Source organism: Melanotaenia boesemani, chromosome 4, assembly GCF_017639745.1.
Source record: "Melanotaenia boesemani isolate fMelBoe1 chromosome 4, fMelBoe1.pri, whole genome shotgun sequence".
Lineage (NCBI taxonomy): Eukaryota > Metazoa > Chordata > Actinopteri > Atheriniformes > Melanotaeniidae > Melanotaenia > Melanotaenia boesemani.
In genome coordinates, this window is record NC_055685.1 from 25,875,460 (window position 1) to 25,902,024 (window position 26,565).

At 39.6% G+C, this 26,565-nt stretch overlaps 3 protein-coding genes and 1 long non-coding RNA gene across 4 annotated transcripts in view; 3 read left to right on the forward strand and 1 right to left on the reverse strand.

Moving 5' to 3' along the window:
* LOC121637766 (paramyosin-like) overlaps positions 1-26,565 on the forward strand; it is a 132,750-nt gene that overhangs the window by 47,177 nt on the left and 59,008 nt on the right. The window lies entirely within an intron of this gene.
* On the reverse strand, positions 686-2,463 carry LOC121637768 (coiled-coil domain-containing protein 106-like). Its single transcript, XM_041982037.1, has 4 exons — positions 2,211-2,463; positions 1,658-1,804; positions 1,269-1,499; positions 686-1,160 (listed from the first exon to the last, which is right to left on the reverse strand). Exons 1-4 carry the CDS (start codon positions 2,461-2,463, stop codon positions 847-849), a joined length of 945 nt encoding a protein of 314 aa, XP_041837971.1. The 3' UTR covers positions 686-846.
* LOC121637767 lies at positions 2,472-4,860 on the forward strand. Its single transcript, XM_041982036.1, has 4 exons — positions 2,472-2,715; positions 3,076-3,189; positions 3,260-3,467; positions 3,555-4,860. The coding sequence occupies exons 1-4, from the start codon at positions 2,537-2,539 to the stop codon at positions 4,020-4,022; spliced, it is 969 nt and encodes a 322-aa protein (XP_041837970.1). The 5' UTR covers positions 2,472-2,536; the 3' UTR covers positions 4,023-4,860.
* LOC121637772 lies at positions 16,837-18,042 on the forward strand. The gene is made up of 2 exons (XR_006009945.1): positions 16,837-16,881; positions 17,605-18,042. It is a non-coding gene; the product is annotated as an uncharacterized LOC121637772 (long non-coding RNA).

Here is a 26,565-nt window from a genome sequence, read left to right on the forward strand (position 1 = left end):
CAAAGTGAGAAGGCATTAAATTTCTTTTCGGTAGCACTTTATAATAACTACACCTTATTTAGCATTAATTAATCATGAATAAATACTTAGTTAATGTTGAAATAATACTTTATTAAGGGTAACTCTTACTTAACAAGCTATTAATCAACACATTACTTAGTGCTTTGCTACTAATGACTAAAAACATGAATAACACATGAATAGCTGGTTTCTTCATGTTTAATAAACCATAAACTAATGCTTTGTAAATGCCCATATATATGCTTATGCAGACAGTTAATAATAGTTTATTAATGCATTTTTGTGAATGCTTCTAAAGTGAAAACTATTTATGCTTTATTAAGTATTTGTTAAGGTGGACTGACACTGAACTGCCACAAGTCCCTTTTACAACATCATTTAGACATGTATTAATGATTAAGGAAGGTCTAACTACATCCTGCAATGCATTATTAATTCAGGCATATGCTAATACTTAGTTAAGCTATTTATGTGAACAATACTAAAGTGAAGACTACTTATGCTTTATTAAGTATTTGTTAAGGTAGACAAAACACTCAATAACCACAAAGATGTGCATCCAAAATTTGTGTATTTATAGAATTGTACACAAATAAAAATATATGTAGACAATGTACATTCTTACATGTTTTAAAACAAAGAAAAGTGCCATTAAAACTTGCATAGCTTAACAACATTATCATTAACCCAACAAAAATATATTTTCAGTGTATACTTAACATAAGTCTGACATACAGTACTTTCTTGAGGTAACAATATCCCATTAGTGCAAATTCTTGTAAACAGAACTGAAATCAATGAACTGTAAACTATTATAATCTTTCATTACTTTGTTTTAAATGGCAGTAGCTTCCCATTAGTCTTGTAGTCTTTAACTAGCTGTTCTATCTCTGCATCCTCTGTGATTGCAAATGCACATTGTGCTGCAAACACACAGAGCTTAACCTGACTATTGTAGGTTTTTAGGACTTCCCTATATTTGTTGGGTGCAGCTATGGACAGCTCTGCGATGGGAGCTGTTACCACGATGGTGTTGCGGTCGACTCCATAGCGCTTAAATGCTCCAGCCATTGTCCCACTTCTCCTGAACAGCTTGAGCAGACGTTGGTACCGGGACACCACCTGGTTTGGGGTCTGAGCTGGAATAGCAAGTAGAAAAAAAAAACACGAAATGTCAAAACAGTCACACCTCATAATACTAACTAAGAAATAAAAATAAAAGGATAAAAATATTAATAACATTTTACCTCTCAGACAGTCTTTCTCCTCAGTCTTCTTTGACTTATTTTCCTTCTTCACCTTGGTTTTAGTCCTCTTCCTTTTCTTCTTCTTCTGGTCCTCCTCATCTGATGACAGCAGTGAGGAGCAATACTCAGATGACTCTGAATCTGATGCTGCGTCAGAGGAAAGGCTTATGGTATCTTCAGAGTCCTTTTTAGAGCTGGTGTCCCTTTTAGAGCTGGTGTCCTTTTTAAGAACTGTAAAAATATATGTGACAAAGATAATAGATATTATAAATAAAAATAGTAAAATCTACTTGTGCTCACTTTACTGCATCATTCTCATGTTAACACAACTTTAAAAATACACATAGGCACTGCTGCATATACTGGTTACATTAGTGAAAAGGATTTACCTGATGCTAACTGGTCTTTCAGAAAGTCTCGTTCTTTAGTAAGCTCTTCAATTTTTTCAGTTTGGTATCCCACCTTCATTTCCAGTATTTTAATTTCCTGTGACCTTCTTTTTTCTACTAACATTGCAGTTGGAGCCATTGAAACACCTGAGACAGAGAGCACAAAAACCATTAATAAAAATCAAAGACAACTAATTTCTAATATCTATAAATCTTCTGTTAATAACATTATAAAGACATTATAAACGTAATATAAATCTATTCCGTTACTAATTGTTTTATCATAAACAATGTACAGATAATAAAATGATTAATGGCCATTTTGAATAAAAAAAGGAGCAGATTATACACTGAGCCTCACGAAGTAAATTTATACGGATTGGTATGAAATAAATACAACTATATAAATGCACTCCGGGTCGAGCTGCTTTAGTGACAGCGGGGTTAAGTGCTGGCCATCACTTATGAGTGACCCCATGGTCGCCGTTCCCAAAGCTAATTAACCGCTAGCTTAGCAATTCGCCAGTACTGTGACAAACAAAAAATGGCTTACTGTTTGCTTCACTGTCCGCCGTCTCTGACCCCATCTCCTCACTGGTGGCACGAGTCTTAACACCTTTACGGTTGGCTTTCGGCATATTTTTAGCACAAGTTTCTTCATCCACGCGAGACGTCTCGTCCACTTTTGATGACGTCATAAAAGCGAGACGGAGGATTCGAGCGGGAGTCATTTGCAGCGCATGCGCAAGGCACCGCACCAGTGGCATGGAATACATCCATGACCAGTGGTGGTCTATCAGGGACATGATCAGGGATAGGTATAGGTTGTAAAAATTAATAATATTTTAATAAAAACTTAAAAACATTTTATGACCACAAATGACCCGATTCACGGAGTTTAGGAGGTTTATAAATGGCGAGATGACAAAAAGAAAGTCATTAGCACTCATCAAGTGGCTCCAGAAGAAGAATTTGCTCAAAAGAAAAATGAAGTGTAAAAGCTGTCATCGGTTCATGAAGCTGAAGACAAGATCAAACACTGGAGATCAGTATGCCTGGTAAGAAATTTTGTTATTGTCATTCAGTAGTTTAATACAATTTAGAATAACAGTATATTGTGCTTGCTGAATATAAAATGTGTGTCTGATTCTATAATTTGGACTACTGAAATTATTAAATTTTTTACAATTTGAAAATTAAGCCTTGTGAAGCTTTTGGTGATTTTTTCTGGTTACATTGGGAAAAGATTTTAAGCTCTTAAAGACACTTCAAATAACTGTTGACACTTCAAATAGCCCTGATCTCCATCTACATTATTTGCCCATCTCTGTACTCATTTACTGAATTTTAATTAATAATTTTCTACATATTTTATATTGATTATATTATTTTTCTTTTTTTCCTTGTGTTTGAAATAGGATTTGCAGCCATCCAGAACACCAGGGGAGGCCCAAACACACATCAATTAGAAACAAGTCAATCTTCTCCAGATCCAAAGTAACCTTAAGAAAGTGGATAACTTTTATGTACAGGTTGGTAAAAAAATAATGACCACAAATATTGTGTTGTACTTAAACTGACTTTTCTATTTTGTATTTTTAGATTTGCCCAGGGCCTAAGGTTGAGGCAGATTGACATGATGGACGACTCTATTGCTGCCAGTTCCACAACACTGAGCAGAATGGCCAAAACAATAAGGAACATCTGTGTGACAGCAGTTGAGAGGATGAGAAGACGCACAGGTCAACTTATTGGAGGAGCACGGGAGTTTGTGGTCATTGATGAAAGCCATTTTCGGCACAAGAGAAAGGTGCATTTATGTTGTTAATAATAATTAAGGTCCTGTGACATTCAGCAAAATAATGAAGTACTTATTTGTCTTTATTTTTTGTTTTAGTATGGAAGAGGACGAATGGCTGGTGGATGGAAGAGAAAAAAGTGGGTCTTTGGGATGTTGGGTGTCAAACATGATGACCAAAGAAACCACAAGCCTGTTTTGCGTGTTGTGGAGCAAAGGTCCAGGAGGCATTTAGTTCCTTTGATTGCTCATCATGTGAGGTTGGGGTCATCAATAATCAGCGATCAGTGGCGTGCCTACAGAACTCTCACTGCTTTAGGGTACAACCATCACACAGTTAACCACAGCATGTTTTATGTGGACCCCAACACAGGCGCACATACACAACACATAGAGCGGGCATGGAGGTCATACAAAGAGCAGGTCTGGAGGCTTAGGGGGAATCGCACTGACACTTTGCTTTCCGATCACCTTGCTGTCATAGAATGGAATGAATGGCTTGCAAAGAAACATCCAGGTGGGTCATTTGGAAGATTAATACATGACATTGCAAGAAAGTATAAATAATGTTGTAAAGCAGTGGTTCACTAACTTCACACTCCAAGTACCACATACAAAAATGTCTGTCAAAATCTAAATTAGAACAAATGCAGTGTAACACTGAAAACTGCCTGAATATGTTCTGTAACATGGTATGTGTACAGCCGTTTAAAAAAACACTGTTCTAAAGAAAAACACAGCTGTTCAGTGTTTTAGTGTTTCAGAGATTTATTTTACATGTGTCTTTACTTATTTAGTATTGTTTTATTTATTAGATTAGGAAAGCAACTGTCTTAATTGACTGTGATACATATTTTTGTATTTTTATGAATGCACAATGGAAATTTTGTTGCTTCTGTTGGCATGGTCAATGTTTTGATTATTATTATTTTTGTAATATTTGTACCAAATTTAAATACAAAGAATATGTTCATTTCAGTGTCATGGATTGATTTTTGGGTGATACATTAATACAGTGATAGTACTTTATAATAGCTACACCTTATTTAACATAAATAGCTTAACTAAGTATTAGCATATGCCTGAATTAATAATGCATTGCAGGATGTAGTTAGACCTTCCTTAATCATTAATACATGTCTAAATGATGTTGTAAAAGGGACTTGTGGCAGTTCAGTGTCAGTCCACCTTAACAAATACTTAATAAAGCATAAATAGTTTTCACTTTAGAAGCATTCACAAAAATGCATTAATAAACTATTATTAACTGTCTGCATAAGCATATATATGGGCATTTACAAAGCATTAGTTTATGGTTTATTAAACATGAAGAAACCAGTTATTCATGTGTTATTCATGTTTTTAGTCATTAGTAGCAAAGCACTAAGTAATGTGTTAATTAATAGCTTGTTAAGTAAGAGTTATCCTTAATAAAGTATTATTTCAACATTAACTAAGTATTTATTCATGATTAATTAATGCTAAATAAGGTGTAGTTATTATAAAGTGCTACCTTCTTTTCTTCTTCTTCCTCTTAATTCACAGTAGTTACCTTGTGTTTCTCTGTGTCCATAAGATTGTCTGGCAACCTGTTGCATAATGTAATCTGGAACAGGCTCCAGTCTCATTGCTTTGTGACCCTGTAATAGGGCTGAAAATTTCATTTTACTTTAAAGTACAAACCCGGATTGAATAAAGTGTATTTGTAATTTAAACATAATTGAATTTTAAATGTATATTCTGGGATAAGCAAAATATATAATAATAATAATAATAATAATAATAATAATTGCAACTTAATTTGGGTTCATTGGTACAAAAAAGAAGAAGTAAGTGTACTGTGGTATAAATGTATTTTGGCATGATTGTTTCTTATATATTTTTTTAATTTGTTTAAGCTAAGTAACATACTGGTGGAAATGAGATATAAAAAATGTGAGAAAACAATTACAAAGTACAAAATAATCTTGTAAAACAACAACAACAAGGTGCTCATCATAAAATTAGAATATCATGATAAAGTTTATTTATTTCAGTAATTCCATTCAAAAAGTGAAACTTATAATGTCGACATTCATTCCTCACAGACTGACATATTTCAAATGTTTATTTAATTTAATTTCGATGATTATAACTGACAACTAATGGAAATCCCAAATTGAGTATCCCAGAAAATTTGAGTATTGTGGAAATGTTCAATAGTGAAGACACCTGATCACCTGACCTCTAATCAGCTAATAACTCAAAACACCTGCAAAGGCCTTTTAATGGTCCCTCAGTCTAGTTCTGTTTGCTACACAATGATGGGGAAGACTGCTGACCTGACAGTTGTCCAAAAGACGACCACTGACACCTTGTACAAGGAGGGCAAGACACAAAAGGTCATTGCTAAAGAGGCGGGCTGTTCAAAGAGCTCTGTGTCCAAGCACATTAATAGTGAGGCGAAAGGAAGGAAAAGATGTGTTAGAAAAAACAATGCAGGTGACCTGTTCAGTTTTTCTTCAGTACCATGGACAGCAGCCATGTTTGGTGTGTACTCGGAGCATCCACACACCACTTGATCTGCTTCTTATTGTGGTTGTTAAAAGAATAGCTTTCCATCCCTGTTTCTGATTAACAATACAATTGTAAAAAGGTTTTTGGCAGTAACCATATTTTTGACCACACTAGGTGCTCTAATATACATGCACGTGCACGTAACTTGCAAAGTTGTGGTGCATGCCCAAAAAAAAAGCTCCCTTGAAAGGCCCACTGGAATTCTAGCTCTGTCCCAAACTATTACATCACCACCAGCAGCCTGAGCCAAGTACAAGGCAGGACATCCATGCTTTCATGTTGTTTAACCCAGTTTCTGATCCCATCATCTGAATGCCACATCTGAAATCAGACTTATCAGAACAGGCAATGGTTACCAATCTCCTGTTGTCCAGTCTTTGTGGGCCTGTGCAAATTGTAGCGTCAGTTTCTTGTTTATAGCTGACAAGAGTGTGACCCAGTGTGTGTTGCCCATCTACCTCAAGGTTCAACATTTTGTATATTCAGAGACGGTGTTCTGCATAACTTGTTTGTAATGAGTGGTACAATTGAATTATACCTTATAAAGTGGCCGGGTAGTGTATAGCAAAGACGGGGTGCTTGGTGGTGATAATTGCCTGAATGTGGAAATTTCCTGGTAAAAAAATTTAAAAAATAAATAACTGAAACGACAGTCTATGTTTGGACTTGGAACAACTCCCAAGCCCTCAACCCTCTTCCTTACCATCTAAAACCTAATTAAAGACCACTTCAACTCACCAGACTTATTTTCTAGATTTGAGTTTGTTGATTTCGACAGTCACTTCCAGAAAACCGAACAAGGGTTCCTTTTTCAAAAACGGAGGCTGAAACACTGGATACAGATACACTGTTGCTGGGTCTTCTTTGGTCACTCGCAAAATCAGAAAAATTAATTACCAGGAGTCTGGATGAGGGAAGTTTAATAAAGTTTGATAAGGAAAAGAAAAATATAGACTGGCCTGGCTCTAAAGAGCAAAGAAGCTGTTTTCTACCCCGTGTTGTCAGGGATCAGTCTTATCTCAGGTCATCACTTGTACTTAGAAAAACACATAAGTATATACTTAGAAAAAGATCATGCAAAAAGATGGCTAGAAATGGTTAAAGACTATAACAATTATAATTAAAAAAAATCTTTAAGATTAATGAAGTGAATAAAAAATATGATTAATATTAATAATGATTAATAAAGAATAATAAGGACGTTTCTTCTACACTGATGTGTAGTTAAATAAAATCAGTTAAAAGAGTGTGGAAAAACAAGTTAAGCTAGGTGTAAAATATGTGAACCAAAACTTTGAAAGCTGAGTATATAACTGTGACAGTCATGTTGTCTAAAATACTTATTTTATTTCCAATATTGTATGTTTCTGTTTCTTTTTTGTAACAAGTAAATAATTAAGAATTTCAAGTTTAATTTATTACGTAACAGAAGAGTAAAGTATTTGTGCATTTCTTTTGACACACCCCAAGTTATATCCGGTTGAGCTTCTCTCATTAAAGTAAAAGATAAACAACTAGCATGCACCCGTAATGGTATAAGAGATATGCTGCAGGATGTAAAGGATTTTGATATTTCCTGAAGACTGAAAATTCCCTTGCAAGGAGCATGCAGCCAACGAGGTGCTTGTTTGTTTAGTTTGTATTTCACTTTAGCAAAAGGGTATTTGCAAGCTGTGCATGTTATTTTTATGTCAAACTGACACTGTATCTTCTTTTTTTTCTTTTAATATTTTTGATCAGTTTTCACAGTGAAATTGGAGAAGTCTTCAAATAAACCAGTTACCTGAAAGCTACTTGTGTCTGCTTGTGCTTCGAGGGAATTATAGAGTAAATATGTTTCTTAACATAAGTTTAGTTCTCACACATTTTTTTAAATTTTGCTGAAACCTGGGCTTCTTGTGAAATTGCTAAGTGGGGAAAAAAGGGGATACTTACTGGAAATGAGGAAGAATTGGGTTTTAAGGAGGATAATAAAAGGAGAACTGAGTCACAGACTAAAAGCATTTGGAAGAAAAAGAAACTTAACCAACACTTTTATCACTCCCCAGTATTTCAAGTACAGAAATGGTTTTCCATACAGAGAAATATGAAATGTCCACAGCAAAAGAAAACCTGATGTTTACTTCAGCCAGAAATGATGGATTGAAGATGAATCCAGATGAAAACAGTAAAGTGACTTCTGCAGCACCAGGTGAGACCAGAATCCTCTGAATCAGGCATGTCAAACTGGTCCAGCAAAGGGCCGTGTGGCTGCAGGTTTTTGTTCCAGCCAGCCAAGAGCACACAGTTTGACCAATCAGCTGTCTGAAGACTGAGATCAGTTGATTGAATCAGTCAAATCTGGTGTGCTGCTGCTTGGTTGGAACAAAAACCTGCAGCCACACGGCCCTTTGCTGGACCAGTTTGACATATGTGCAATAATTTAGAGATTGAAACATAAAAATGACATGTACACCGGTCTTAATATTAACCTTTTAACCCTTAGAACTCCATAGATTGCCAGCTCCCCCAAACACTTGCTCATATTTACAAAAAAATCTTGTGACCAGTGCTTGTTCTGTGGAATTTCTCCTCGCATTTATATGCTGTCAAGGAGGTTTATAATCCAGCTGCAAAATGTAGTATTAATTTATTTTTGTATTTATTTATTTTGTGACCCAGAAATCATGATTATGCCACTTCCTGTTAAACTTTCCACTAGTCCGATACGCTTAAATTAATAGTAATGTCTCATTAGGATGTTACGTCCCCCTGTTTGTCCAGGGGTCAAAAGGACTGTAACACAGGAATGGCCGGACCAAGGGTAAATGAAATACAATAATGTTTATTAACAAAAATGGGTTCCAAAACATGAACAACCCTTAACCGGCAAATAATACAAAACAAACAAACTCAAAGTGTCCCTGTCGGGTATTTAACAATTATTATTAACTCTACTTAGTAACAAAAGAAACAAACAAACCAAAAATGTCCCCAAAACGGGCTACAAGCTCACAGGCGGACTAATTAACAAACAAAATAAACACACGCTCTCAGGCGGACTTCTAACAAACAAACCAAACTCCTAGTAAACTAAACACAAAACCTCCTTCTTTCAGGCAGGGACGGTACTAAAGCTCAGAACACAAAAAGGTATTTAGCACTAAACCAAATCTCTAACTTGCACAGAAAAGTCTCTAAACCACACAATCCACAATCCTTCTCAAACTGGCAGGCATGTGTCCCACAGTCCACAGCTGCCTCGAATGATGGTGATGACTCTGTCTTAAAGGAGGCCTCTTCTCCGGATTGGACAGCTTGTTTGGGGAGTGAGGGGTAAGGCGGCCAATCAGGGATCAGGGGAGGCGGGTGCTGGGCATTCTCCACTGTCAGCGTCTCCAGCACGTCCTACAACTCTCCTGGCTGGCTGATAAGCCGGCGGGCGTCACACTCCCCCCCTTAAGACATGGCTTCTTAAACATGTCAGTCTTCACCACCTGAATACACCATTTTTCCACACAATGCAAAGGTTAAATCACACATATTCACATTTCTCTAAACCCTGGAGAGGGCATCAGCAAAGAGATTCTCTACTCCCTTTTTGTGATGAATCTCAATGTTGTATTCTTGTACGATCAGTGCCCAGCGCATCAGCCGCTGGTTGTGATTGTACATGCGACTCAGGAAGGTAAGAGGGGTTGTGATCGGAGAACACGCGGACCGGCACAGGAGAAGATCCCACATAAACCTCAAAGTGCTGAAGCGCCAACACCAATGACAACGTCTCCTTCTCTATAGTAGAATAATGGAGCTGGTGCCGGTTGAACTTCCTCGAGTAGTAACTCACGGGATGGTCAATGCCATCAGGACCGGTCTGCAGAAGCACGGCACCCGCCCCCACAGCACTAGCATCTACATCTAACTTGAAGGGCCGGCCCAAGTCCGGCTCCCTTAACACAGGAGCGTGTACTAATAAAGCCTTTACACTTTCGAACGCATGTTGGCATTCTGGAGTCCACTGGAATTTGCGTTGGGGACTCATCAGCGTGGTTAACGGGTCAACTACTGTGGCATAATTTCTGCAAAATGAGCGGTAATACCCGGTGACATCCAAAAACCTGCGCAACGCTTTCCGAGAGTCAGGGACAGGGTAAGCTGCCATAGCCGCTATTTTTGCGGCTATCGGTCGGACTTCCCCCTGTCCCACCTGGCGACCCAAATATGTGACAGTGGCTTTTCCAAATTCACATTTAGCTAAATTCAGGGTCAAAGACGCATCTTGTAACCGTGAAAATATGTCAGTCAGCGTAGCCATATGTTCCTCCCAGGTATCCGTATGAACAACCACGTCGTCTAAGTAAGCACTACAATGGGGAACATCTCCAAATAGGGTGTCAACTAAACGCTGAAAGGTGGCTGGGGCGTTGCACATACCGAACGCCATCACAGTGTACTGAAGAAACTGATCCGGGGTCACGAAGGCAGATATCTCCAATGCCCTGTCTGTAAGGGGAACCTGCCAATAACCCTTCAGTAAATCTAACTTACTCACAAATTGTGCTGAACCTACAGCATCAATACAGTCATCTACCCGCGGAAGGGGGTATGCGTCAGGTACGGTTACCGAGTTCACTTTACGGTAATCCGTGATGAACCGGGATGATCCATCGGGCTTCATCTCTACTAAACAGGGGGAACTCCAAGAGCTATGACTGCGCTTCGCCAAACTATGTCTTAACAAATACTCAGTTTAATTTTCCATTAACGCGCGTTTGGTTGGATTGGCACCGTACGAATGTTGCTTGATGGGGACAGCCCCTTGCACATCAATGTCGTGTTTGACAATGGTGGTTTGTGTTGGCACGTCATTGAACAAACCTGAGTAGTTAGAAACTAGACTTAACACATCGGCCCTCTGTTCTTTAGACAGATGCTGCAGCGCTGCCGGCAAGGCTTCCAGCATCTGGGAATTTGGTAGACGAGGTGTTAACACGGCCTCTACTCGCGGGGGTAGTCCAGCATCCGTTTTAGTTGAACCGGTTACCACTAACGCAACACTATCCGAAATATCACCAGAGTTTCGTTCGCTCACCACTTCTGTTTCACGGGACCTGTACGGTTTAAGCATGTTGACATGGCAGACTCTCGTCTTCCGTTTCCGATCGGAAGTCGCTATTATGTGATCAGTGTCACTTAGCTGCTTGCGAATAACATACAGCCCTGAAAAGCGAGCAGACAGGGCAGTACTGGAGCGAGGGAGCAACACCAAAACCTTCTCTCCTTCTCTAAAATGTCTAGTGACAGCTGTTTTATCATACTTGCGTTTCATGGTACTTTGTGACTCTTTCAGTGTAGCTGCTGCGAATTCACGAGCGTGAATAAGACGATTGCGGAAGGTTGTCACAAAGTCTAGAACGTTACGGTTCGGAGTCGTTCGTAGATCTAACAACTCCTCCTTGAGGAGTTTGAGGGGTCCACGAAGGCTGTGCCCGAAAACTAACTCGGCAGGACTGAACCCTAAAGATTCCTGCGGGGCCTGACGAGCAGCGAACAATGCGTATGGGGCTCCTTCATCCCAATGTTTGTTGTCGGCACAACAATATTTACGTAACATCGCCTTTAATGTTTGATGCCACCTCTCCAGAGCTCCCTGGCTCTGCGGGTGGTATGCACTAGAGGTTATGTGACGAATGTTTAGCTCACGCAGCACCTGAGCAAACACTTTAGACGTGAAATTAGTCCCCTGGTCAGTCTGGATTACAAGCGGGAGCCCAAATGATGAAAAGAACTTTACCAAAGCTTTAGTCACTGATCTAGCAGTTATTCGGCGTAGTGGGATGGCTTCCGGATATCGCGTTGCTGTACACATCAGTGTCAACAGGAAAACATTCCCAGAGCGTGTTTTTGGCAATTTATAAAACCAACTTCTTTCTGTACAACTGGGTTTTGTTCTTTCTGAGCCAACAGTCAACAGTTGGCTATTAAATGACCAGGCTTCTGACAGTAAAAACATTTCCTGTCGTCAGGTTTTCTCACTTTCACAATTTCGGTTGTTTTTCTAAATGTGGGTTTGGCTGGAGCCGAAAACACCACTTTGTGAGTGAGCACGTATTCATCGGCTAACGTGGCCGCAGAAGTTATGTTATCCACTCGGTGCTCATTAAGGTGTACCACCAACCCTTCTGGTAAGCGGTTCTTAAACTCCTCAACCAGTATGAGTTCTCTAAGCTTTTCAAAAGTCGTCACATCACAAGAAGCACACCAGCGATCGAAGAGCGTGCTCTTCTCTCGCGCATATTCAACAAAAGTTTGAGACGATTCCTTCTTGTGGGCGCGAAACTTCTGTCAGTATGCCTCCGGAACTAGCGCATACGCTTTCAGAACCATGGCTTTCACAATTTCATAATTCTGGCTAGCTGCAAGAGGGAGCGCTGCTACAACCTCCTGAGCTTTACCAGTCAACCGGCATTGTACCAATAATGGCCAGCATTCTTTCGGCCACCGCAGCGCAAGTGCAATGCGCTCAAACGCCGGAAAATAACAGTCCACATCTGACTTACCAAACACCGGAACAAAAGGAACAAACTTTGCTATGTCATAGGGGGCCGCGGGACTCTGAGACCCTGACGGTGCAGCAGAGATCCATGGCGCGGTGGCTTTGGCCTGGGCATCCAGCTCAACCTGCTGCAAGCGCACAGCTTTGTCGGCTTCAATTTCCAGCTTTCTGATCTCAACTGGAATTGCTGCTGCTGGGCCTTCTCCTGGGCTTCCATGCGAAGTCTGGCCAGCTTAAGCCTGTGCCGTGCCCCCAACGGGGAAGCACCAGAGCTGCTGTCGAGTGGAAGAGGCTCAAAACGGGGAAGCGTGACAGATGTCGCAGGCCTATCACCGTTCTCACTATCCTCCTCCATATCAACCAGATCCAGCTGAGTTTTCTGCTCAGCTTCCTCTCCACCCCCACTGGTGGAGGGAACAGACTCATCAGGAGAATCCTCCGATTTCCCAGCAACTGCAGGCTCCTGAAGCACCTGCCGTTCCACCAAGCCTGCCACCACTAATGACATTAACTCCTTTCTCCGCATTTGTTTCAGCCTTGGAATGTCGTAGTGGTCAGCTACTAAGGCTAAATCATCCTTCCGACACGCCTCCAGACAATCCAGAGTCGGTTCCACTATGAACCGATCCAGATCGAACGGAGCGCGTCGCATAGCCATATCACCAATTTAACAGTTAACCTTACCTGTACAATGCCAACAAAACTGAGTTCAATATTACCTACCGTGCCTGAAAAGAGCCACACAAACACGCAGCAGTAAGAGCAACCACTCGCACCACGATGGGTACTCAAACCACGCGCCACACACATTTATCTAATAAAGTGATATACAATAATATATAATATTACAAAAAGCTCCCGGACAAGCCCCCACTATGTTACGTCCCCCTGTTTGTCCAGGGGTCAAAAGGACTGTAACACAGGAATGGCCGGACCAAGGGTAAATGAAATACAATAACGTTTATTAACAAAAATGGGTTCCAAAACATGAACAACCCTTAACCGGCAAATAATACAAAACAAACAAACTCAAAGTGTCCCTGTCGGGTATTTAACAATTATTATTAACTCTACTTAGTAACAAAAGAAACAAACAAACCAAAAATGTCCCCAAAACGGGCTACACGCTCACAGGCGGACTAATTAACAAACAAAATAAAGACACGCTCTCAGGCGGACTTCTAACAAACAAAACCAAATTTTTAGTAAACTAAACACAAAACCTCCTTCTTTCAGGCAGGGACGGTACTAAAGCTCAGAACACAAAAAGATATTTAGCACTAAACCAAATCTCTAACTCGCACAGAAAAGTCTCTAAACCACACAATCCACAATCCTTCTCAAACTGGCAGGCATGTGTCCCACAGTCCACAGCTGCCTCGAATGATGGTGATGACTCTGTCTTAAAAGAGGCCTCTTCTCCGGATTGGACAGCTTGTTTGGGGAGTGAGGGGTAAGGCGGCCAATCAGGGATCAGGGGAGGCGGGTGCTGGGCATTCTCCACTGTCAGCGTCTCCAGCACGTCCTACAACTCTCCTGGCTGGCTGATAAGCCGGCGGGCGTCACAAGGAGAAGCCAAATATCAACAAGTGACAAGAAAGTTATATGTCTGTCTTTATGGTCAAAGTTTCTCTCTGGCTTAAGGTCTCCTTAAAAATGTCCTTTCTTTTACAATGACAACTGACCTATAAAGACCCCTCTTCCTCAGTGTCGATGAAAGCATCTTCATAGTTTTATTACTAAATCAACCTTGATCATGTTAAAAATTATTCAGACACAGTGTGTGTGTGTATTCGTGTGTGTATTTGTGTGTTTATTCGTGTGTGCATGTATACACAGCAGGTGTACAACTGTACAGAGAGGTTGCAGTGAGCTTTGGACTTCTATTTCTTCTCCAAGCTGCCCTCATCATTTACCTGAGTCTTGCTCTTTGTAAGTTACGGAGCCCCTCTGGTGACATGGTCAAAAAATAAATAAATTGTGGCCACGAAATGAATACAACGTGCGCAAGTTATACTAATTCGTGGCCCCGAATTAGTATAACGTGCGCACGTTATACTAATTCGTGGCCGCGAATTAGGTATAACGTGCGCACGAAATACTAATTCGTGGCCACGAATTACTATACTGTGTCCGCGAAATAGTTAAAACTCATGTAACTCATGGCCACGAAGACCTTATTAATGATTTATAAAACGGGTGTTTCTCATCCTTAATTGTGATTGGCTGAGCAGCGTTCCATGCCGTGATAAATTGAGTGTAACCCACACATAGACCCGGTAAGACCTCATCACAAAATATTCCTGCGCCAGTGTCAATGGGCGTAGCGTTGCCTAGCAACCAATAGCTCTGAGCGCAACTTACCTGTTCCATTGTAAATTGTTTTTACAATTGCTAAAAAAGAAAAGAAATGTCAGACTTTGTGGTAAATTTCGATTTGCTGGATGGCCTGAGCCTTGATGAGTGGTTGGAGGAAATGGACAAGGGAGAAAAAGAAGATAGGAGACACGCTGACATCACTGAAGAGGATATTGACTATTTGGAGAAGTCGAGAAATGAAAAAGCAACGGTAAAACAGACAATGTGGTCTGTTCGTTGCTTTCAGAGCTGGTGTGCGGAAAAGAAACAGACAATTGACTTTCAGTCAATCACAAAAACAGATTTTAATGTGATTCTCCGTCAGTTTTATGCGAGTGTAAAAAACGGAAAAGGTGAACTCTACGGTTTTAGCAGTTATGTCGGACTACGTGCGGGGCTGAACCGTTACATCAATGATCCAGACAATTTTGTGTATGTGTGTGTTTCTTTAATTAAATTTATATTTTATAAGCAATATGAAGGGTAACCGTTTTATAAAAGCAATAAGCCCCGAGAAGCCGTGGGTTACAGGGATTTTACAACGGCGGAGGGGTGTGCTAAGGCCCGACGCGAAGCCCAACGCGACGTTTGGTGATTGAGCGCACCCTCGTTAGAAGCTCATTCCTAGCCTAAAAAAAATCTCTATCATACTGTCCCGGTCCATCGTGTAGCCGCTCTCTGCCTATATCTTTCACCAAATAGAGGATGCGCTCTCAAGGAGCGTATTTATGTTATTATTTCGTGGCAACGAATTAGTATTTCGTGCGCACGTTATACCTAATTCGGGGCCACGAATTAGTATAACGTGCGCACGTTGTATTCATTTCGTGGCCACAGTTTATTTATTTTTTGACCATGTCACCAGAGGGGCTCCGTAGTAAGTAACCTTCATTCTACTAAATTAAATTTCACACATCCACTTCAGACTTCAGCATTTTTGCTGACGTAATCTTCAGGGGAGCTGTTTTAGAGAACACAAATTACGGAATCTACAGAGTCTGTCTGGTGGCATTGAAAGAAAATATAGGTAATTCCATGGCCACGGATTACTTATGTGAAGGAACAGGATGTAGTTGTAGGACCATATGCTACTAAGAAATGGTAATGAATTACTAATGTGTGGAAACAAGACAATCACCTGTTTCTAATTGATGCTAATTAAGTCATGGATATGTGTTACTAACCCGCCTGATGTCTTCATACTGTTTTAGTTTTAAACCAGGTGCCTTGAGCAACTTAAGTGTCTCTTACTAATTAAAACACTGTGCAATCACAAGAGATTGGAGGATATCATTGTAATTCATCCCCAGACTTAAATCAAATTCAAATTAAATCAAAATTACCCAAATCAAATTTCTGCTGTAACCCTTGAGGTGCCCACCTATTATCCCATCCTTAAGAAAGGGAAACCCAGACTTCCATCTCCCCGGCCACATTCACCAGCTCATCTCGAGGTGTTCCCAGGCCAGCCAAGAGATGTTGTCCGTCCAGCATGTCCTGGGTCTTCCCCGGGGCCTCTTTCTGGTGGGACGTGCCCGGAACACCCCACTAGGAAGGTGTCCAGGAGGCATCCTGACCAGATGCCCGAGCCACCTCATCTGGCTCCTTTCGATGCAGAGGAGCAGCGACTCTACTCTGAGCCCCTCCCGAATCACAGAGCTTCTCACCTTATCTCTAAGGGAGAGCCTGGCCACCCTGAGTTTAACCCACTTTCTTGAATGGTTCCATTAGGTTTTCTTATTGTTGCCTCTTTACAAGACATAAGGCTCAAGATCTTAAAAAAAAAATCTTATTGCTTAAAGTATTAAACAGCTTTATGCAATTTGTTATGAATTCTTCCAATTATAAATGTTCATGTATTCATACCTTTAATTTGAAGTAGGCATTTTATTTTGAAGACGGCTTATGCACTTCCTTTTCCTTTTCTTCACGTTCTACCTTCGACATGTTTCCAGCGGTACAGCGGTCACTGACGATGTAAGTTGTGTTTATTCTGAGACAAGATTAATTTTTAAATGTAACTTACTCTTTCTACTAGTGTTGTCCCGCTCCTGTGTATGTTTGCACTCTTTAAAATGCCCATTTCTGCCCGTTAGCATGATCGCGATTTAGCATAGTTTAGCTAACCGTATGACTGTTAACTTCAGATTACTTTAAGCTAACATGTGCATGCTATATGTTTAAGTGTTATAGCAGCAGTATTTTATTTACCATGAAGTGTTTCTTTAGGACACTGTATTTAATTTACAAGACTTACACACACACTTTACTGATAGCTTAAGTGCTTTCAGACCGAAGCCCTGCAGTGGTCAATTAGGCAAAAAATCAGCATCAGAGGTCAGATTCCTCAACACTATTGTAACCAGATAATGTTATTTCGGATGTCATGTTTTAATGTCGTTGCAAATCAGTGTAATTTGACAACTTTTTCTTCATTTAAAAGAAAAAATGTGACCACACTTTGGTTTTGTGATCTAAAAGTGGAATGATAATATCTTGTAAAGATGTTTATAAGTGATTTTTTTATACATTGTTTTTGTACTTTTTAACTTGATATTTACACAGCCAATTAAATGATCTAATAGTATATCCAATTATGTGATATTTCTGTGTGTTTTTACAAGTAAATACAAAGAACTTTGTGAATTTGTGGACAATATTAAATTTTCTTTTACTACCATGTTTTCTTATTTTGAACAGTATGGTCGGGGAAGATTTGGGCGAATCTGGAGGAGGCGAACATGGGTCTTTGGAATGCTAGGCATAACAGGCATGAGAAGGCGGCCCATTGTGAGGCTAGTCAGAAAACAGTCCTGGTGGCACTTGATCCCAGTCATAAGGTGTTATGATTGCCAAGGGACCACTATCATCTCAGATCAATAGAGGGTTTAGATGACGGCACTGGCTAATAGTGGATATGTTCACTATTCAGTAAACCACAGCCGGTCATTTGTAAACGCAGAAACAGGTGCCCATACAAAGAACATTGACTGTGAGTGGTCTACCTACAAATCCCAGGTCTGGAGACTGCCTGGCAATCGAACAGAGAACACCTTGAAGAAACAGCTTGCCTCAATAGAGTGGACACATTGGGTGGCCAAATCTCACAAGAATGGTGCACTTGGACATATGCTTCACGAGATATGCAAACAGTACAAAGTTTAAAATATATGGAAACGATAGTTTCCATTTATTGGGGGAAATGCTTGCATGTGTGTGTGTGTCTAACTTTAAGGTACATTTTGTGTAATAAATACTGTCTCTTCTGCAGTTGTTATCAATTTTGAATGGTTTGCACATGTTAGATAGCTATATGCATAAAGCCTAAAGAGATCAAACTGTTATTTTCAATATAGAAAAAATGCCACAAAACTAGTAGGTACTGTTCAGGTACTGATTAGTTAATGCTTCGTTCCTCAGTAAGTACTTGGTATGATGTTTGACTTTACAATAATGTACACAAAAGTAGTAGGTACTGGTCAGGTACTGATTAGTTAGTGATGCGTTCCTCAGTAAGTACTTGGTATGATGTTTGACTTTACAATAATGTACACAAAACTAGTAGGTACTGATCAGGTACTGAGTAGTTAATGCTTCGTTCCTCAGTAAATACTTGGTATGATGTTTGACTTTTTTATGAAGGTAAACAGTATAATAGATAATGACCAGTCAATGATTAAGTAATGACTTATTACTTAGTAAGTGATGAACAAGTAAAGGTAAGATGACACAGCAGTACAAGAATAAATAAATAAAACTGCTTTTCATCCTTACAAAGGCTTCTAAAACCACCAGGAAACAGGTTTTTGACTAAATGAGCTGTTCACTCAACGAGTCAGAGTAATCCAGTACTCACATTAAGAATTTCTCTTTTGTTCCTTAATAAGCCTGGTTTTTGTGGGTACCAGTAACTACTGGTTAACTGCCCATTACTTCCCATTACGCCTGTAAGGCGTTCACTAGTAACGAAGCAAATAATTAACCAGTAGTTCCCTAATAAGTCTGGTTTTTGTGGGTACCAGTAACTACTGGTTAACTACTTATTACTTCCTGATTCGCCAGTAAGGCGTTCGCTAGTAATGAAGCAAATAATTAACCAGTAGCTCCCTAATAAGTCTGGTTTTTGTGGCTACCAGTAACTACTGGTTAACTACTTATTACTTCCTGATTCGCCAGTAAGGCGTTTGCTAGTAACAAAGCAAATAATTAACCAGTAGCTCCCTAATAAGTCTGGTTTTTGTGGGTACCAGTAACTACTGGTTAACTACCCATTACTTATTGATTCGCCTGTAAGGCATTCGCTAGTAACAAAGCAAATAATTAACCAGTAGTTCCCTAATAAGTCTGGTTTTTGTGGCTACCAGTAAGTACTGGTTAACTACTTATTACTTACTGATTTGCCTGTAAGGCGTTCGCTAGTAATGAAGCAAATAATTAACCAGTAGTTCCCTAATAAGCCTGGTCTTTGTGGTCACCAGTAAGTACTGGTTAACTACCCATTACTTACTGATTCGCCCCCAAGGTGTTCCCTAGTAACGAAGCAAATTTTGCATCCAGTATTGTAAAGTGTTACCCTTCAGTTTTACCTGGTGCAGCAAGATACACTTCATTGTGTATGTCAGCGTGCCTGCAGGCTGATGGATCTGGTAGATTTATATAATCCATGGAGATGTCAATTTGTTCTCTGTGGACAGCTCTTGCCATCTTACACTCTGACTTGGACTATCAGTGGTCAAGGAAACTGTATTTTAAATGATTCTGATATGTAATCCACTACAAAAGAAGAAAGAGAAAAACAATATGGTTACCCCTTTAAACAGGGAATTAGAAAAAAAATCAATATAGCCCACTATGTTAAATTAAAGCATCATTAAGCTATATTTGTTATTGATAAGCATATGTGATACATAAAAAAAATAGAAGGGAGGAAGGCTTTTGTCAGCTGTAGATAAATTTATTGAGATACTCAAGGAATTACTTAAGTGTGCTACTTATTTTCATTTATACTCTATTAATCATAATGAATATATTTCTTATCTTTAAGCTCATATACTTACTAACAGTGTACTAGTGTGCTTAGCAACAATGGGATTCTTCATATGGGGTGAGTGAGAAGAACATGTGGGGGGCTGACTAACGCTGTGTTGCCAATAAAACAGCATGTGAGATGTTACACATAAGGGAAATTTCTAGGTCAACCGGAATCCAGAGGAAATCCCTTGTTGTTGTCCCAGAGTTCAGATTAGGGATAAAACGCCGGGCTGTCAGCCAACACGGAGGATTCCCCGCTTCCATAAAATTCCTCTGGGATTGGTCATATTGTTGTACCTGTGTTGTATTCACAGAAGCCAGGAAATTATTAAACTACCATCTTCTTTCATGTCATGAGGCGGCTGAGGGAATGTAAACTTATTCCTTCTGGGGCAAAAAAAAACATTTGGGGCTTGATGTGAAATGTCTAGAGCCGGGAACACCCAGGCCAGGCGACAACCCTGGTAGAACTGGTATTGTGGTGGTTGAATGGATAGAGGAGGTGCAGGCATGTGTTCGTGCCTGCCATCTTTCCCCTGCTGACGAGGCGCTGTTTATGTTTGATCATTTGGAGGGAGAAGCGAGGGAGGAAATTAAGTTCGCTCTGAGGTAGAGGGGGGGGATGTGGTTCGGATCCTCGCTATTTTACAGGAACTGTATGGCTGTGTTCAGTCGTACGTAACATTACAGCAGGCTTTCTTTTCTCAGCATCAGTTGGAGGGGGAAACTCTGCAGCCTAAGTCATTTAGTAATTCATCTAAGCTCCATATCATGTGATAATATTTACATTTTTTCTGTAGCTATACCACAATCACTTACCTTGTATGAATAAAAAAAATACCTAATACCTGCAATGTGAAGGAGCAACTCTTCACTTAATAAAGATACAGCCGCTGTTTATCATGCACAAAAACACAACCAACTCTTTCTCATTTCAGAAAAAAGGACTTTGAGAACCCACAGCAGTTCCTCTTCGGTAGTTCATGCTTGCTAAACTGAGACAACTCAGCCTCTTTGACACATCAGCCAAATGTTGAGAAATCAACAAATCAGCAGAGTGACAGCACCACTGATGTTAGTGTGGTGAAAGTCTGTAATGCCAACCTGCCCTTACTTACATTTACTTCTGAGCTGGCATAAGCGTTCCTCACTCCTGTCGTAGCTTTATGAATCAAATATGTTTATCAATAACAAATATAGCTTAATGATCCTTTAATTAACTCAATAGCAGCAAAACAGAAGTTCTCCTTGTCGGCACACCCACCACTTTAACCAAATCTCACAGTTTCTCTGTTAACATTGACAGCTCTTCTATTCTCCCCTCCCCTCAGGTAAAAAGTCTCGGCGTCATTTTCGATAGCACCCTTTCATTTCATTCACACATTAATAGTATCACCCGGTCTGCCTACTTCCACCTCCGAAATATCAACCGCTTGCGTTCATCTCTCACTCCACATGCTGCAGCTATCCTAGTCCACAGTCTGGTCACCTCAAGAATCGATTATTGCAATTCACTTCTTTTTGGTCTCCCCGATAAATCACTTCATAAACTACAGCTTCTTCAGAACTCTGCTGCCCGGATTATCACTTGCACACCTTCTTTTCAACACATCACACCGGTTCTTAAACAACTTCACTGGCTCCCTATAAAATTCAGAGTTAACTACAAGATCCTGCTTTTCACCTTCAAATGTCTCCATAATCTGGCCCCTCCATATCTGTCTGACCTACTCCATATAGCTACTCCCTCCCGCACTCTCAGATCATCTTCCACCATTCACCTTTCTGTGCCCCGTGCCCGTCTCACTACCATGGGGAGCAGAGCCTTCAGTCGCTCTGCTCCCCAGTTATGGAACACACTCCCACCTGAACTCCGTAACATTGACTCACTTCCATCATTCAAATCACAACTTAAAACTCATCTGTTCAAACTGGCCTTTTCATCTTAATGTTTTTAACTGTTTGTTGCATGATGTTTGTTTTGATGTTTGTTTTATGTTTATAACTGTTTTAATTGTTTTATGTTTTTAACTGTTTTAATTGTTTTGTGAGGTGACCTTGGGTCTTGAAAGGCGCCTTGAAATAAAATTTATTATTATTATTATTATCAATTTAACATACTGGGCTATACTGAGATTTTTTTCTAATTCTGTATTTAAAGAGGTAACCATATTTTTTTTCTCTCTTTCTACTTTTGTAGTGGATTACATATCAGAATTATTTAAAATACAGTTTCCTTGACCACTGCTAGTCCAAGTCAGAGGATAAGATGGCAAAAACTGTCCACAGAGAACAAACTGACATCTCCATGAATTATGTAAATCCATTAGCCTGCAGGCGCTCTGACATACACAATAAAGTGTATCTTGCTGCACCAGGTAAAACTGAAGTCCTTCAAGAGAACATTATGACTTAAACCACAAAGCTGAATTCAACTTATCAATGGTAATTACTATATGAACAATATTGTAACTTTTTATGCAACACATGATGCACATGTTAAAATGCTGTTTTGATTGCATGATAATTCATTTCAAGCATAATTTATGTAAGAATTATTTAAATATTGGACAAAGCTTTATTTAGTGGGCCTAAGTTATCTGGATAAGTTTGCTGATTAAAACTTACGTATGCTTTCCAGCTTTATTAATAAGAATGTAATAATAATGGATTACATTTATGTTGTGCTTTATTGCTGACGACACTCAAAGTGCTTACATTTGATCCATTATTAATCCACTCCTGATTTGGTGATGGGAAGCTACATGTGTACTCTGATTCCATATGAGTGTGTTTTCTGCTTTCAGGGAGAAAGCTGTACAAACTGGTTGCTGTAACCCCATTGAGGTATTGCTGTCCGACAGCACCCTGCTCAAATTCAACTCACAATCCCTCAGCCCTCTCCCTTACAATCTAAAAATTGCCAATTGCTGTAGAAAAATTAATTACCAAGAGACTAGATGGGGGATGTTTAACAAACCTTAATACAGAAAAGAAAAATACTTGTACAACGAAAGCATTGTGGCCCGCAACGTGGTCGCAGGAGGCTCTGGAGAGCAAAGACACAGGAAGCTGTTTTCCGTGAAAGCTGAGTAAATGTGTTTCCCTAATATAAATGCAGTTCTCACACATTTTTAAAAATCTGCTGAAACCTGGGCTTCTGGTGTAATAGCTAAATGGGGAAGAAAAAGGATATTTACTGGAAATGAGGAAGAATTGGGTTTTAAGGAGGACAATAAAAGGAGAATTGAGTCACAGACTAAAAGCATTTGGAAGGAAAAAGAAGCTCAACCAACACTTATGCTCCAGTATTTCGAGTACAGAAATGGTTTTCCATACAGAGAAATATGAAATGCTTGCAGCAAATGAAAACTTGATCTCTACTCCAGCCAGAGATGGATTGAAGAACCACTCAGATGAAAACAGCAAAGTGACTTCTGCAGCATCAGGTGAGACCAGAATCCTCTGAATCAACAATAATTTAGAGGTTGAAACATGAAAATGACATGTACACCGATCTTAATATTGACCTTTTAACCCTTAGAACTCCATAGATTGCCAGCTCCCCTAAACACTATCGCTTATATTAACAAAATCTCAGAAACAGTGGTGTGGGGTAACTTGTGATCAATAGCTTGCCTGTTCTATGGAAGTTTTCCAGGCATTTATATCCTGTCAAGGAGGTTTACAAACCATCTGCACAATGTAATTGTTTTTCTCAGACTATATGGTAAAGCCACAATGGGCATTGCATAGGTTTATAATTAATTGTCCTTAACATTGCATAGGTTATTACTATATTTGGTTGCAGCTGTAAGCAGACTGCCATTTAAGAGTCAGTGAAACCTTTTTTTATTATACCCCAAGTTGGAGTCCGGAGCTCCACATAAATAACATAATTTTTTACATTTTCACAGTAAAAAAAAGAAAAGACTGCTTTTGCTACTATGTTTTTAAAAGACTCTTTTTTAAAGCATTTTTTTCTTTTTCTTTTGTTACCGAAATATCATGATTATTGTACTTCCTGTTAAACTTTCCATTTCCATTGCCCTGTGGCGTAGGTGCTTTTTGAATCTCGCTGTCCAGCTTGCTAGTGAGCTGAGCTGCTGTCTGTCAATCATTTCTGCCTGTGCATCCCGTCCCGCCCACTCTCCGCTCCCTGATCACCCCAAACCTCCCTTCCCAACCCTTGCAGTTTCAGGTATTTTTCAAATTCTGCAGTGGGTGTAGTTAGTGTGATGGTGTGTAGTTGCACTTTAAGGTTTCTTTAAAAATGTGATATCCTTTCTCTTAAACTAACCACTAATAAAGACCTCTTTGCCTCAGTGTCCCTGAAAGCATCTTTATAGTTTTAAATTTAATCAATCTTAATCATGGTGTGTGTGTGTGTGTGTGTGTGTGTGTGTGTGTGTGTGTGTGTGTGTGTGTGTGTGTGTGTGTGTGTGTGTGTGTGTGTGTGTGTGTACAGCAGGTGTACAATTTTACAGAGTGGTTGCAGTGAGCCTTGGACTTATATTTCTTCTCCAAGCTGCCCTCAACATTTACCTGAGTGTTGCTCTTTGTAAGTAACCTTGATGTTCAGACTTTTGATTTTTTCTGACATAATCTGCAGGAGAGCTTTTTTCAAGAACACAAATGACTAAATCTACAGAGTTTCTCTGGTGGCATTAAAAAGAAAATGTACCTAATTCCATGGCCATGGATTACTTAGGTGAAGGAACAGGATGTAGTTGCAGGACCGTGTGCTACTAAGAAGTGGAATTACTAATGTGGAAACAAAATAATTAGTCATGATCACCTGTTACTAATTGATGGGAATTAAGTCATAGCTATGTGTGACTAACTCACCTGATGTCTTCATACTGTCTCAGGCCTGGTACATAAATGAGGATTTTTTTTTAATCTTTTAATCTTATGAGATTTTTTATCTGTTCGAGACCTCATACGTGAAGATAAAAAATCATGCATTTACCAGTTTTGATCATACTGTGTGTGGTGTGTTCCGATAATCTCAACACAGAACAACACACCCATAACGATGCTGTCCCGCAGCTGATCTACAATCCAGTCCTCCGAGCCAGACATCTCATGTGACTAAACGTGATCTAACAAAAACATAGAAGAAGAACCATAGCTACAACCAGCAAAAAACGAGAAAGAAGAAACATAGCAACAACTGGAAAACACAACACCCAGTATGGAAGAGAATATACAGGACGAGGGAATGATGGTGGTCTTTGGAATAATGCTAACAGAAAAGGCCAGAGCTGAAAAAAATAACAGACTGGAAACTGCGTAAACACAGACTTTATATGCTTCCTTGTACCCCAGCCAGCTCAGTCTCTGATTGGCTAAATTCCGTTCCACATAACCATCCACACAGTCACAATTCAGGAGTAGCTGGCCTTCCTCACACATATGAAGATATTTCGTTGTATATATTGAACATGTTTAATATTTCCGATTCTTGGCTACAACCCGTTTCGGAGCCGATTATCAGGACAAATCTGCTCGTAACACACTTTAGACCAAATGATAATTGTATAGAAGAATCTGATAAGACTCACAATAATCGGCCGTCCTTGGTTGGGAAGAGGCAAAATCAGGACAAAAACAGCCAGTTTAAAAACATGCTGAATTGATCTGCAGTTGCAATGATAGATCTCTAAGGGTTAAAAACTCTTTACAACATTATTATTTGTACTTTCACAGGAACAAAATGTCTTCTAGAAACGTGCAGCCAAGTATCATCAGCACATGGGGTGTCCAATAAGGGCATCACCACAGCTTGACACAGTTTCTTATGAATAACTAAGCTTCATCTCACCACCACGGTGGAACCTTTCATTTCTTTGTATTGTTACAACCCGGCTCACGGTTATAACAAATCAACGCTGAACAACCAAGAAAACCAATTGTAATTGTTTATTAAACCAAAATTAAGACAAAATAATACAACCATGAAGTGTGATTGTCTGCAATATCAGTAATGTCAGGGCATGCTTGGTTGTGTGTATAAATATAATGAATGCAGTGCTGTATGATGTAGAACTAAACCAAACACAACAACGAGGTGCAGCGGCCTGGGAGCGGAGCAAGGAAAGAAGAGAGTGAGGCCGATCGTAGGCGGGTCTTTTATACGCACCGCCGAATACCCAAGCTGCACCTGCACACAAACATAATAAACAAAACACAGCCACAAAGCAGAAGGGGTCGTAACAGTATGCAATGAGTGATTCAAGCCATGCAAGATTATGCTCTTCAGGACCACAAATTTTCAGTTCACCGAGTTTAACAGAAGTTTCAACATTAACTTTATCATTAAATCTGTGACACAAACAGGAAGAGTTAGATGAGTTGGCATGGAATAACCAGAAGTCATCAGTATTCAACTGACAAGTTTTTTGTTTGTTGTATTGTTGTTTGTTTTTTCTTTTTGAGACAATGTTCATAGTGTATTGTAAATAATTCTTACTTCTCTACCTAAAAGTTTCACAGCAGAAATTACTGACTGAAGAGAAAGACAGATTAAAGATCAACCTTGGTAAGTGTGATCTTATTAAGTGAGACCAGCAAATGAGCAGCTTTAATTAACTAATGCCTAAAATCAGTCTTCAAGGGCAACAGTCC